This window comes from Phoenix dactylifera, chromosome 11, assembly GCF_009389715.1.
Source record: "Phoenix dactylifera cultivar Barhee BC4 chromosome 11, palm_55x_up_171113_PBpolish2nd_filt_p, whole genome shotgun sequence".
Classification (NCBI taxonomy): Eukaryota; Viridiplantae; Streptophyta; class Magnoliopsida; order Arecales; family Arecaceae; genus Phoenix; species Phoenix dactylifera.
The window spans coordinates 5,492,497-5,506,096 of NC_052402.1; the positions used below are offsets into that span (position 1 = coordinate 5,492,497).

The 13,600-nt window shown below is 53.7% G+C and overlaps 1 protein-coding gene across 1 annotated transcript; it reads right to left on the reverse strand.

Annotated features, from left to right (window-relative positions):
• Positions 1–2,271: 2,271 nt before the first annotated feature.
• On the reverse strand, positions 2,272–3,958 carry LOC103713864 (cinnamoyl-CoA reductase 1-like). Its single transcript, XM_039131375.1, has 3 exons — positions 3,772–3,958; positions 2,803–2,972; positions 2,272–2,565 (listed from the first exon to the last, which is right to left on the reverse strand). Exons 1-3 carry the CDS (start codon positions 3,893–3,895, stop codon positions 2,326–2,328), a joined length of 534 nt encoding a protein of 177 aa, XP_038987303.1. The 5' UTR covers positions 3,896–3,958; the 3' UTR covers positions 2,272–2,325.
• Between the last annotated feature and the right edge of the window lie 9,642 nt (positions 3,959–13,600).

Consider the following 13,600-nt stretch of genomic DNA (forward strand, 5'->3'; position numbering starts at 1 on the left):
AAGCTAGAAGCACTCCTCGATGTCGTGACCGTGGTCTCGGTGGAAGCGACAGTACTTCCTAGAGTGTTGCCGAGCTTCTGAGTCCTGCATGGGTGGTGGAGCTAGCCTCGGCCTTCTATCTTCATGAGAATCTCGGACCGAGTAGCAGTGAGGGGAGTATAGATTCTGTACCTCCTTGGTGGTGTTCTCTGCCGAGGCGGTGATCTCGGTCGGGGCCGCAGTCTTTGGTGAGGCGGACTCCTCAATCGAGGCAGGTTCTTTTCACGGCGAGATGATCGACTTCTTGAGCGGCCACACTTCTCGCGATGTCTTTTCTGCCCCTTTGAGGGCTGCTCGGCGGCGTCTCGCCGAGAAGCCATGACTTCTTCAGCCTTTGCATATTTTCGAGCTCGGGCTAGCATCTCCGTGAAGTCGGCGGAAAAATTCTTCTCGAGGGAGAAGAGAAACCTGTAATACCGAGCTCCCGTCTTTAATGCTGACATGAAGATTGATTGATCGAGCTCGCAAACCTCCCAAGTGGTGGTAGTGAAGTAGTCGATGTAGTTTTTCAGGGATTCTCCTTCCTTCTGCTTGAGGTCGAGAAGGAAATCCGACGTTCGCCGCCGGCGTCGGCTGGCGGCGAAATTGATCACAAACTGTCTGTCGAGCTGCTCGAAGGAGAGCACGGTACTCAGCTTGAGCCCGGAGAACCAAAGTCGAGCCGTTCCTCGGAGGGTTGCAGGAAAAGCCTTGCACAGCAGAGCTTCCGAGAATCCTTGCAACGCCATAAGTGCTCGGTATCTCTCCAAATGATCCAAAGGATCGGTGGTCCCATTGTAGGGTTCTATCTGCGGCATCTTGAATCTTGGTGGGACCGGCTCGTCCTCAATTAGACGGGAGAAAGGCGACTTGGTAGTAAAATCGGGGTCGCCCTCACGCCCGATTCTTTGATCCCGAAGCGCCTCGATTCGCCGCGCGAGCTCTTCGACCTTCTTGTCGAGTTCTCCGCCTTGGGAGATCACCACAGTGGTTTGTTCTGGTACTGACTGACCCAAGGTCGATTCGGCTTCCAAAGGCTATGATCTTTTATCCTGGTTCTTCCTTAGTGGCTCTTCCCGGGGAGACGCCCGGGTTGAACCTTGGTGACAGCGTCGTTCTCCATTGTTGACCCTTGAAGAGTCATAGGGATCTCGGCCTTGGGACACAGGTCCGTCTGGAAGGAGCGCCGATCGGACATGAACCTGTGGAGGCGGCATAGGGGGGCCTCCACGCACTGCAGGCCTTGAACTGCTGCTACTAGTGCCTGGACTTGCTGCACCAGTGTGTTAAATTACTCAGGCTGGATTTGAGGAACTTGATCTGCCAGAGACCTTGGTGGCAAGTTCTGGATTGAGTAGCCAGGACTTGGCACGGGATGTTGAGAGACATTAGAGGCTCCTCTGCTCCTCAATCTTATGGTCACGACTCGGGCCCTTCCTCTAGCGCCAACTGTTGTTGGAAATTAGACCCGGGGGTGACCGCGGACCGAAGAGCAGGAGCTCCGGCTGGTGGTGCGGTGGCGGATGGCTGTCTCCGGCAGACCTACAAGAAGCCTGTGGCCGGGGGTTCCGATATAGGCCCTCCGATGCTTAAGTCAGAGAGGAGCTTTTAATGGAGAAAAGTAATGGAGAGAAGTAAAGTATAGATGTATTTTTTGGCCCGTGGGGAAGAAGAGAGTCTCCTGCCTAGAGCTCTCCCCCCTTTTTATAGGAGGGGGTGTAGCGGTTATCTGTGATTGGGTGTGATTGTGTGAATCAATGAATTACCGTAAACGGTCCAAGATTTCAGGTTAGCTGGCGATTCGTTGAGATCGTGTGCATTCAAATGTTGACAGCCATTGAGGCGTAGATCGTGGGATTTGATCCCGGATATCGAGTATTTGATTTTCGGTGTAGTAGGGAGGTCTACTTCTTTCTTTAACTGGATCTTTCTTGGCCTTGAGGTCGATCGGGCTTAACTCTACCGAGACCATGCCTGCCAAGGTCATGCCGAGATCGAGGTCGTGAGCTCTGTGGTTGTCGATGCCGAGACCGAGTGCTCTGAAGTCGGGCGCTCTGAGGTCGGGCGCTTTAAGGTCGGACGCTCTGAGGTCGGGCGCTTTGAGGTCGGGCGCTCGGAGGTCGTGACTGCTGAGAATATGCTTGATGTTGTCACGTTCGTCATCAAGTGTCGGCGATTTGACCATGTGTTTTGAACGATCCATTTTTCCCTCAACAGTTAGTTCAGTATCTTCCATTCAAGTTAAAGTCAAAGTATTCAATTGTGTACCTTATTCTATTAAAGAAAAAAAAAATAAAATACTTTGTTTCATTTCACGAGAAAAGATATAGAAACAAAAGCTCTAATGATCAAAATAGTCACCTCAATCTTCCTGCAAAATTCTTTGGACGACCAACACTTCTCATCCTTGAGCTTATCAAGTGGCCAATGTGGATTCAGTAAAACGGCAGCAATTGATGACACCACAATCACCCGTTTGATTTTCATCTCCAAACATGCTTGAAGTACATTTAGAGTGCCGTTAACAGCGGGAGTGATCAACTCTAACTGCAAGGTGATATATGGAGATAAAAAAAGATTCAAAGAAAAAGACCAGATGTCAAGTTTCCCAAGGAACAAAAGGTGTATACAATTCTTAGCCAATCAAAACTCTGTATGTCCTTCCCTCCATTGTATCCCTATATGAAACAACTGACTCGGTATTTCCTAATACTGTACATGAATATCAGCATCGACAATTTCAAAATTTGATCTCTTACATATCTAAGCATATGAAAGACTTGCCTCTGGATCAAGGACTTTGGTTGCAGGGACAGGACTAGCCACATGGAAGACTCCTTCACATCCTGCAAAGGCTGCTTTTAAAGTGTCGTAGTGAAGCACGTCCGCTTTGAAGAGTTGAAGGTTTTCAGAGGCCTTCTCAAATTTCCTCAAGTGAGCGTTCTTTTCATCGCCTGGAACAAATGTTCAGAAAATTTATTCTACCTTGGGGAATGGAGAGAGTTGAATTAGGAAAAATGCATTGTTTGGTATTGCTTTGTGAGATGCTCTAAATCAATATTCTCCGTTTAGTATGATTAAAAGACAGAATCCTTTTTCACTGTAATGATTTTATTTGTTATCTCCAATGAGTCTTGCAATTTTCCAAGCATTCTTCAGAAATCAACGTGGGCAAGATATCATCAGTCCCTTCTGATCTGCTTCTTCATCTACTGGCAACTCGAACAAGATCACCACTTAGCCTTGTATCTTCGCACCAGCACTTGGATGCTGACAAACTGAAAGTATTTTTCTGCTCTGCTCTTATATTCTTGGAAAAAGAAGACCACTTTCATTTAGGAGCCGAAAGCGCGTACAGGAAACCAGAAGGCAGAAGAGAAACGAAAGAGAAGACAAGGGAGAAATCTTCTGACATGATCCGAAATAAAATTGAAGAATAGACAGGAAAACAAAAGGTGATTCACGGTCCTCCTATCTTGAAAAAGAACTTGGACTTTTCGGATCATCATGCCTTTCTTGATGTTCTTTTGATATTTGAAGTCTCCAAATACTGAAACCTTACAGAAATCCAAGTTCTAACATGCAAAACCAAACTCACAAAACACCGCGTACTCGTACAGTGCACACAAAAAAATGATTTATTTTTTACGCGTGCAGACGAAAAAAAAAAAAATCGTAGAGCACTACAGTTCAAACAAAGAAAGAGCAGCGCAGCAACAGCAACAGTAGTAGTAGTAGAGGGAAGAGCATTACTTAAATCTCTGACTGTTCCATGGACCTTGTAACCATTGGAGAGGAGGAGCTTCACCAGCCATGAGCCCACGTATCCTCCGGCACCAGTCACACACACCCTCCCTTTCTCTCCTGCCACCTCCATTGCTCCCCCTATCTCTCCCCTCTCCGGTCTTTATTTTAATCTCCCATGAGATGCCAGAAGCGGCCGTTGTGGTCCACGCATCTCCTTTTCAATCCTTTTTTTTTTTGGTAAATCTCCTTTTCAATCCTTTTTTTTTGGTAAATCTCCTTTTCAATCCTTCGGAATAGTCCAAATGTTTGGCAGGAAAGGTGGCGACATGCGTGGCCCTCCATGCAGTAGCTCATTTATAATTCCAAATGTTTGGCTTAAGTGGCTGGCTCTATCTCAAGCACTTCCGTCTCTGAGTTCGAGCCAGAGCTCAATTAAAATTTAAAACTAAACAGGCCCTAACATAATCTCTTTAAAAAAAAAATAATTATTTCATGACTATTAAATTTGGCCATGTTCATTACATTATAAGACCTGTAAACGGTCTTCGAGGATCCAGTGGTGGTGGGAAGCCATTGGAGTTGGGCATGAGCTATATATGACTAGATCTTTCTTTAACATAATTCATAATTTCAACAAACTTCAACGCGCCTTAATCCTTACCTATCTCTATCGGGAAAAAAAAAAATCTTTTTGGTGGTTAAAAACAAAATAGCCATGCTTATAACCTATGCTTCTTAATTAATCAATAGTATATCTCCTCCTTTTATTTTATATCGACTATATAATTATTCAACAAATATGTATGAGCTGTTCTAAGCGAGCTTTTAACATGGCATAATTAATTAGTTGATGTTCTTATCCAGGGTGAAGTCTCCTCCTCATCACATTCTTTGTTGAGTTCTGTTGCTGGAAATTGGACCCGGGGGCAATCTTCGGTCGAGGAGAGGAAATGACTGTTCGTTCTCACGGCTGGGCGGCGGTCTGTCGGCGGGCGGCGTCCTCCGTCCGGGGCTGTCGGAGAGAAGGAACAGCAGGTCCTCGCAGCGGGGCGGCGATCCGTTGGCTGGCGGCGTCCTCCGTCCGGGTGCCTGCACACGAACCGATGGCCGGGTTCTCCGGCGCCGGCCCTCCGACGCTCAAGTCAGGGAGGGGGCAAATAGTGGGGAGAAGGAGATAAACAGTGATTTTTGGGTGTATGAATGTTCCGATCCCCTCTTGGGAGGCCAAGGCTCCCTTTTATATGCGGAGGTCGGTTTACCTGTGATGTAACAGGGCGAGGCCGTAGTACGGCTTGGCATGTTGTTCAGGTCGGCGCTCGGTCAGGCGAGTCATTGCACTGATGTCGGCGGTATGGCCGAGATCAGAGACTTATCATAGTCGACTAGACCCTGCTGGGTCGATTTGCCGTGGAGAGCCGGGGATCCGTAGATGTCAGGAGCCATGCGCATTTATTGTGGAGTAAGCCGGAGATCCGCATTTATTATGGGGTAAGCCGGAGATCCGCATTATTGGTGGAGTAAGCCGGAGATCCGCATTTATTATGGAGTAAGCCGGAGATTACAGCGGCCATGCGCAATAAATGCCGGAAGGGTGTTAGAGTACGGTCCTCGGACATCGGGGTTTCTCTTAGGTCGGAGGTTTCGGGGTCGGTCATCTTGTGGCCGAGCGTTCCGAGGTCGGACGCTGACTTCGGTTGTCTGGGGTCGGAGGTTGTACGGCTTCTTAGGGGTATTTATGTCATTTGGGGGAAACTTTATTCCCCCCAACACTACCCCCCGACTTCCGAGTTCGAGCGGCTTGTGGAGCTCGGACGTGGGAAGTAAAGTCTGTCACTAAGGTTGGGGGGAAGGTCTCGCCCGCCCCCTTGTGCTTTCCGGAGCTTTTATGGTGAGATATGCGCCCTTTGGCGTCTCGAGGCTGCTTTATTCGGTGAGCTAATGATGGAGCTCGTATCATCATGCTTCTTGAATCGCCAGGATCATTTTACGGCGGATTAATAATGGGGGACCTCGAGCTCGTCGAGGCGGTGTCTCGATTCCGTAATCGATGTTTCTGGCCCATTAATGAGTGTGCCGTTACGGGGTTTGAAACGGGCACGCGGCGCGACCCGAGGTCGGACGCTTTCGATTTCATGTTACTGGATCATAATTCCGAAGAAGTGGAGGCCTCATCGGGGCTCCACGTGTCTCAGATCTTATTAAACGAGGGGAGCGGGGGTTACGTCCGCTCGTTCCTCAGGACGATTTGATTCTGTGGGCCCATGATGAGGCCCCGAGATCCGATGGGACAACGCTTCGATTTCGTATCCGATTTATTAGACCGGAGTGAATACGGTGCCTCGGCTTCCGAGGTCGACACGTGGCGCAACCCGGGGGGATGGGAACCGACCCCGTCGATCTGGGCCGTCAGGGGGGTCTATATAAACCCCACGAGTCTGCCCTAAAGGTCTTGTTTGGCTGCCTCTTATTTTCGTCGTCTTTCCCTCTGTTGTCGTGGATGAGGCTAGAACCTTGGCTAACCGCCTCGACAACCTCTAACTTCGTATTTTAATCTTTGGGCTGCTTAACGAAGCTGCCCTTTTCCCTGGCTATATCTTAGCCTTCTCGGATTCCAGTCGTCTCGACCAAAGGGAGCTCCGAGCTTAGGTTTCTAGAAAATTTCTCTAAGTCCTATAACTCGGATCTTAGAGTCGTGGGAGTTGCCACGTTTGGCCTTTAGGAAAATCTTAAGGCACCGAGGTCGGGCCTTAGCCCTTCAAGTGGGACCGGAATAGGTCTATTCGTGCCGCTATTCGGGGAGTTTAGTCGGGTTTCCGAACTCAACTCCGAACCTCTCATAGGGAGCGCGGGCTAATAAACAAGTTATTGCCGAAGGTTTTCATAGTTATCGTCCTCGGACCCTGCCGAGATTTCGGCGAACAAGGCTGGGATTCCCAAAGATCGCCTTGGTACCTGTGCTTGGCTGGTACATTCGTGGCCGGGACCACTTTCCCAGCTGGACGTCGGAGTTTACTTAGAAGAGCTGAGTTGGGCCCTACTTCATAAAGCCTTAGTACGGATTACGGAGACTTGACGAACAGAGCAGGCATAATGAGGTTGGGAGGTCGGTCTTAAGCCGACCCAGCGAAGAAGCCCGGCTTTGGGGCAAAATAAGACTCCAACATTGGACGAGATCCCGCTTGGCAATATGTAGATAAAATTTGACAAGGGGGGCGTCTAGTTGGGTGTACCGCTTGCATTCCCGGGGTCATGCTTCGCATGGTGGAGTAGGTCGCTTCCCTTCCTCGTCGACCTCCGGAGTCATTTTTGACTGGTAAAAGGGGCCCGGGCTTTCCATGGACCCGGCGACTCTTGCCGGAGTTGAGAGGATCTGGGGAGGCTTTGTTAATTTGTAGCCCTTTGTGAGATCGAGGGGGCTTAAGACCCTATGGTCGGACCTCGGAGCGCCTCAGCCTTGGTCGAGGGATCTCACATCAGGTCGGCGGGTTTGTGGACGCCTTGCTGACCTGTGATACCTCCCGAGGTCGAGGGAGTCTGGTTCTCTACGGTCGACTCTCGGGGCATCCCGACCTTAGTCGAGGGATCGCTCGCTTCGGGGGTCGGAGATCGTCGACCGCTCCCGGGGGTCCACTTTGTGGCGCCCCGGGTGGAGCCACCCTTTCCACCCCTCACGGCGCCTTCCCGAGGTCGAGGGAGTCTGGTTCTCTACGGTCGACCCTCGGGGCATCCCGACCTTAGTCGAGGGATCGTTCGTCAAGTCGGCTGGTCTGGGCACGCTCTACCGACCGGCGACGCTTCCCGAGGTCGAGGGAGTCTGGTTCTCTACGGTCGACCCTCGGGGCATCCCGACCTTAGTCGAGGGATCGCTCGCTTCGGGGATCGGGGATCGTCGACCGCTTCCGGGGGTCCACTTTGTGGCGCCCCGGGTGGAGCCACCCTTTCCACCCCTCACGGCGCCTTCCCGAGGTCGAGGGAGTCTGGTTCTCTACGGTCGACCCTCGGGGCATCCCGACCTTAGTCGAGGGATCGCTCGCTTCAGGGATCGGGGATCGTCGACCGCTCCCGGGGGTCCACTTTGTGGCGCCCCGGGTGGAGCCACCCTTTCCACCCCTCACGGCGCCTTCCCGAGGTCGAGGGAGTCTGGTTCTCTACGGTCGACCCTCGGGGCATCCCGACCTTAGTCGAGGGATCGCTCGCTTCGGGGATCGGGGATCGTCGACCGCTCCCGGGGGTCCACTTTGTGGCGCCCCGGGTGGAGCCACCCTTTCCACCCCTCACGGCGCCTTCCCGAGGACGAGGGAGTCTGGTTCTCTACGGTCGACCCTCGGGGCATCCCGACCTTAGTCGAGGGATCGTTCGTCAGGTCGGCTGGTCTGGGCACGCTCTACCGACCGGCGACGCTTCCCGAGGTCGAGGGAGTCTGGTTCTCTACGGTCGACCCTCGGGGCATCCCGACCTTAGTCGAGGGATCGCTCGCTTCGGGGATCGGGGATCGTCGACCGCTCCCGGGGGTCCACTTTGTGGCGCCCCGGGTGGAGCCACCCTTTCCACCCCTCACGGCGCCTTCCCGAGGTCGAGGAAGTCTGGTTCTCTACGGTCGACCCTCGGGGCATCCCGACCTTAGTCGAGGAGGCGCTACGGGGGCCGCGAAGGTACTACCCCGTTGTTGGTGTCGAGCGCCACGGGGGACTGCGAAGGTACTACCCCGTCTTCCCGAAGTATCGAGGGGTCTGGGCACGCACTGTCGACACTCGGGGCATCTCGACCTTAGTCGAGAAATCTCGCTCCAGTCGACGTTTCACCGTCCTGCGATTCTTCCCGAGGTCGAGGGAGTTTGGGACTCTACGGTCGAGCCTCGAGGCATCCCGATTTTCGCCGGAGGATCTGAGGATCACAGACGACCCAATATTAGAAAAGGATTACAGTCATCAAAATGAGAGAAATATTTGCAGAAAAAGGAGCTGAGTCCATTATCCTGATTATCTTGAACCCCTTGGGGTTTCACTGGTAGTACATTCGTAAATTCTCGGAGTTCCAGCTTCGTGGGATCAGAGTCCCTTCCAGGGACTTCAATTTGTACGCCCCTGGCCGTTGTACCCGGGCGATTTGATACGGTCCTTCCCAGTTTGGGGCGAGCTTTCCTTGCTCGGTTGGTTGAGAAGCCTCGGCTTTCCTGAGGACGAGGTCCCCTACTTTGAAGAGCTTGGGCTTAACTCTGGAGTTGTAGTATTGGGCCGTTCGCTGTTGATATCTTGCCATGCGCACCCGGGCGACCTCTCTTGTCTCTTCGACGAGGTCCAAATTGCTCCTGAGCTGGAAGGAATTGGTATCGGGGTCGTAATGCTCCACCCTCAGAGAAGGCAAGCCGATCTCCAATGGGATGACGGCCTCAGTGCCGTATGCTAGGTTGAAGGGGGTCTCTCCCGTGGGCAATCGGAACGTGGTCCGGTACGCCCAAAGGACATTGTACAAGTCCTCGACCCACTGTCCTTTAGACCGATCAAGCCTAGCTTTGAGTCCCTGCAAAATAGTTCGGTTAGTTACCTCAGTTTCCCCGTTTGTCTGGGGATGAGCAACCGAGGTGAAGCGATGATCAATGCCGAGCTCAGAGCAAAACTCCCTGAAATGAACATTGTCAAATTGTCGACCATTGTCAGATATAAGGATACGGGGTAGTCCGAATCGGCAGATTATAGACTTCCACACGAAGTCCCGCATCTTTTGCTCGGTGATCCGGGCGACAGGTTCGGCCTCGACCCATTTGGTGAAGTAGTCGATGGAGACGACCAGGAACTTTCTCTGTCCGGTGGCCAGGGGAAAGGGCCCCAGGATGTCGATCCCCCATTGGGCAAACGGCCAGGGGGCGATGATGGAGGTCAGCAGGGCTGAAGGTCGGCGCTGGATATTGGCGTTTCGTTGGCACCGATCGCACTTGCGGACGAAATCCGTTGCGTCCTTCTGGAGTGTGGGCCAGTAGTATCCCTGCCGCAGGATCTTGTGGGCCAAGGCTCGACCCCCCAGGTGATTTCCGCAGATCCCTTCATGGACCTCTCGGAGGGCGTAATCCGCCTCGGAGGGGCGGAGGCATCTGAGAAGGGGAGAAGTAAATGATTGTCGATAGAGTTTATTCTCGTACAAGACATACCGGGGAGCCTGGCGCTTGATTCGGCGAGTCTCCGTCTCGTCATGAGGTAGAGTTCTGTCCTGAAGATAGCAGACGAGCCCGTCGATCCAGCTTGGCTCGGAGTCGATGCACATAGTGGGCTCGGGTTCCTCCGTGCTGGGGACCCGAAGATACTCGAGCGCTGTTCCCTTGGGAAGCTCGCTCATACGGGAGGTGGCCAGTTTGGATAGCTGGTCTGCCCTGAGGTTTTCCGCTCTGGGAATATACTGAATATTGAAAGAATTCAGGGCAGATGTGAGTTTCCGCACCTTTTGGAGATACTTTTGCATGGATGGCTCTTTAGCTTCAAAATCTCCTTGGACCTGGTTCACCACCAGCTGGGAGTCGCTAAAGGCCGTCAGGTCTCCCACTTTTAGTTCTTTCGCCAGCTTGAGCCTGGCGATGAGAGCCTCATACTCGGCCTCATTGTTCGAGGCCGGAAACTCGAGGCGCAGAGCTTGCTCGGCCACCACTCCATCTGGACTGGTGAGGATAAGTCCGGCCCCGCTGCCCCCCGGGGTCGAAGACCCATCTGAGTGCAGGACCCATGGCTGTTTCGGGGTCTCCTCCACGGACTCGGATGGCGGCTCGGGGTCGTCCGGAAGGGTGCACTCCACGATGAAGTCGGCGAGTATCTAAGCTTTGATAGCCGGCCTGGGCCGATATTCTAGGTCGAATTCCCCGAGCTCGACCGCCCATTTGGCGATCCTCCCCGCACGATCCGACCTTTGCAATATCTGCTTCATAGGCTGGTCGGTTAATATAGCTATCGTGTGGGCTTGGAAGTAAGGCCTGAGTCTCCGAGCCGAGTTGATGAGAGCGAAGATGGTCTTCTCAAGTTTAGAATATCGGGTCTCAGCATCCCTGAGAACCCGGCTGGTGTAATAGACCGGCTTTTGGAGCTTGTCTTCTTCCCGGACGAGGACCGAGCTTACTGCAGCTGGGGAGACGGCCAGATATAAGTAAAGAATTTCGCCCTTCTGGGGCTTGGTGAGCAGCGGGGGAGAGGCCAGGAGGCTCCGAAGCTCTTCGAAGGCTTGCTGGCATTCTTCTGTCCACCGGAAGTCTTTCGGCCGTTTGAGGCTCTTGAAGAAGGGGAGGCAACGCTCGGCTGATCGAGAAACAAACCTTCCCAGGGCGGCTACCCGCCCCGCGAGCCGCTGCACCTCCTTAACTGTCTTTGGAGGCGACATCTCTTGCAGTGCCCGGATTTTCTCCGGGTTGGCTTCAATTCCGCGTTGGGTCACTATGAAACCCAGGAACTTGCCCGAGGTGACTCCAAACGCGCACTTCGCCGGATTGAGTTTCATTTGGTATTTTCTGAGCTTGGCGAATGTCTCGCCGAGATCGGCTATGTGGTGTTCCGCCGCTTGGCTCTTTACCAGCATGTCGTCCACATAGACTTCCATGTTCCGGCCGATCTGGTCTTTAAAGATTTGGCTGACCAGTCTCTGATAGGTGGCCCCAGCGTTTTTCAGGCCAAAGGGCATCACCTTGTAGCAGTAGGTGCCCTTGTCAGTGATGAAGGCCGTCTTCTCCTCGTCTTCTGGCGCCATTCGGATTTGGTTATATCCTGAAAAGGCGTCCATAAAAGTTAGCAGTTGGTGTCCTGAAGTGGAGTCGACGAGCTGGTCGATGCTCGGGAGAGGGAAGCTGTCTTTTGGGCAGGCCTTGTTCAGGTCGGTGTAGTCCACGCACATATGCCATTTTCCGTTGGCCTTCTTTACGAGGACTACATTGGCGAGCCAATCCGGGTAGGAGACCTCCCGGATGAAGCCGGCTCTGAGGAGTTTGTCTACCTCCTCGGCCGCAGCTCGCTGTCGCTCAGGGGCGGAGCCTCTTTTCTTCTGCTTTACAGGCCTGCTGGTTGGCCTCACCTGGAGTCGGTGGACCATGACCTCGGGGTCAACTCCTGGCACGTCCGCGGGCGACCAGGCGAAGACGTCAGCGTTGTCCCGCAGGAAGCTGACGAGGCGATTCCTCTCATGGGCGCCGAGGCCGGAGCCAACCTGCACGGTTAGCTCGGAAAAATTTTCTTGTAGTGGGATTTGAATAAGGAGCTCACCGGGCTCTACTTGCTTCTTCCAGAGGGTGTCCCTCGCATCGAGGGTTTCTATGGGCAGTGAAGGGCCCATCGGGCGGTCTGGTGCCTCGGCTGGTTGCTTTACTGTGTGGGCCGCCATGTAACATTGCTTGGCGACCAGTTGGTCTCCGCGGACCCCGCCCACTCCTTGGCCGGTGGGGAACCGCATGAGCAAATGGCGAGTTGAAACCACGGCTCGAAGGGCGTTTAACCCTGGGCGCCCAAGGATGGCGTTGTAGACCGAGGGCAGACGGACCACCAGGAAGTCCGTCCTCACAGTGCTCTCCCGGGGGGCGAGGCCAACTGTGACAAGGAAGCTAGCCTCACCTTCAACCGGGACCGCATCTCCGGTAAACCCGACCAGCGGGGCATTGATTCTCCGGAGGTGTCCTTCTGTCAACCCTATTTTTTGGTAGGCATGGTAGTACAAAATGTTGGCTGAGCTTCTATTGTCAACTAGGACACGCTTTACATCAAACCTATTTACAATCATTGAGATGACCACAGCGTCATCGTGAGGGGTCTCAACCCCTTCTAAGTCCTCGTCCGAGAACGAGATGACTTTATCAGTGCGTGGGCGCTTCGGGGGTGCTCCCTGGGCGGCTGTTCCTGTCGAGGTCCGCCCAATCATATTGATGGTGCCGGCGATAGGCCTGTTGCCGCCAGGATTTTCGGTTGGTGCGTCATTCTCCGCCGGCCTCCTTTCCTCATGTCGGTTCCTCACGAACCGGTTGAGTACTCCCCGTCTGATGAGCGCTTCTATCTCGTCCCGGAGTTGGAAGCAGTCCTCCGTGTCGTGCCCGCGATCTCGGTGGAAGCGGCAGTACTTCCTGGGATTTCGGGGAAATCCCGTGTCTCGCATAGGAGGCGGGGGTCGGAAGAAGTCCCGACCCTCAATTTCCATCAGGATCTCGGCCCGAGGAGCATTGACGGGTGTATAGTTCTCATACCTCGCCTGGTACGTCCGGGGCCGTGGTGGAGACCTCGGGTGAGGAGATGTCCTCTGCTGAGGTCGCCCCTGTTGACGGGGCGGGCTCCTCAGTCTGGGGAGATTCTTCTCTCGGCGGGGAGACCGGCTTCTTTGTCGACCGCGCTCCTCGCGGCTCTTCTTCCGTTTCTTCGAGGTGGGCTCGATTGCCCCCCGTCTGGAGGCGACTGCCTCCTCGGCCTTGGCGTACTTCCGGGCTCGGGCAAGCATTTCGGTGAAGTCGGCCGGGAAGCTCTTCTCGATGGAGAAGAGGAATCGATAGGAGCGGACCCCAGTCTTCAGAGCCGACATGGCTATCGATTGGTCTAGCTCGCGAACCTCCCATGTGGCGGCGGTAAAGCGATCCAGGTACTCTTTGAGGGACTCCCCCTCCTTCTGCTTGATGTCCAGGAGGGAGTCTGATGTTCGTCGCTGGCGCCGGCTGGCAGCAAAGTTGGTGGCGAACTGCCTGCCGAGCTGCTCAAAAGAGGACACCGTGTTCGGCTTCAGACCAGAGAACCAAAGCCGAGCGGTCCCTCGGAGGGTTGCTGGGAAGGCCTTGCAGAGTATGGCCTCCGAGGACCCTTGTAGGGCCATGAGGGCCCGATAACTCTCCAAGTGG

What these genes read in the sequence shown, in the direction of transcription:
- LOC103713864 (XM_039131375.1), bottom strand. Translation starts at nt 3,895, where the DNA reads ATGGAGGTGGCAGGAGAGAAAGGGAGGGTGTGTGTGACTGGTGCCGGA. An exon ending in TGGAACAGTCAGAGATTTAA is followed by an intron (nt 2,973 to 3,771) that starts GTAATGCTCTTC and finishes CATTTGTTCCAG; the next exon opens with GCGATGAAAAGAACGCTCAC. An exon ending in CCAAAGTCCTTGATCCAGAG is followed by an intron (nt 2,566 to 2,802) that starts GCAAGTCTTTCA and finishes ATCACCTTGCAG; the next exon opens with TTAGAGTTGATCACTCCCGC.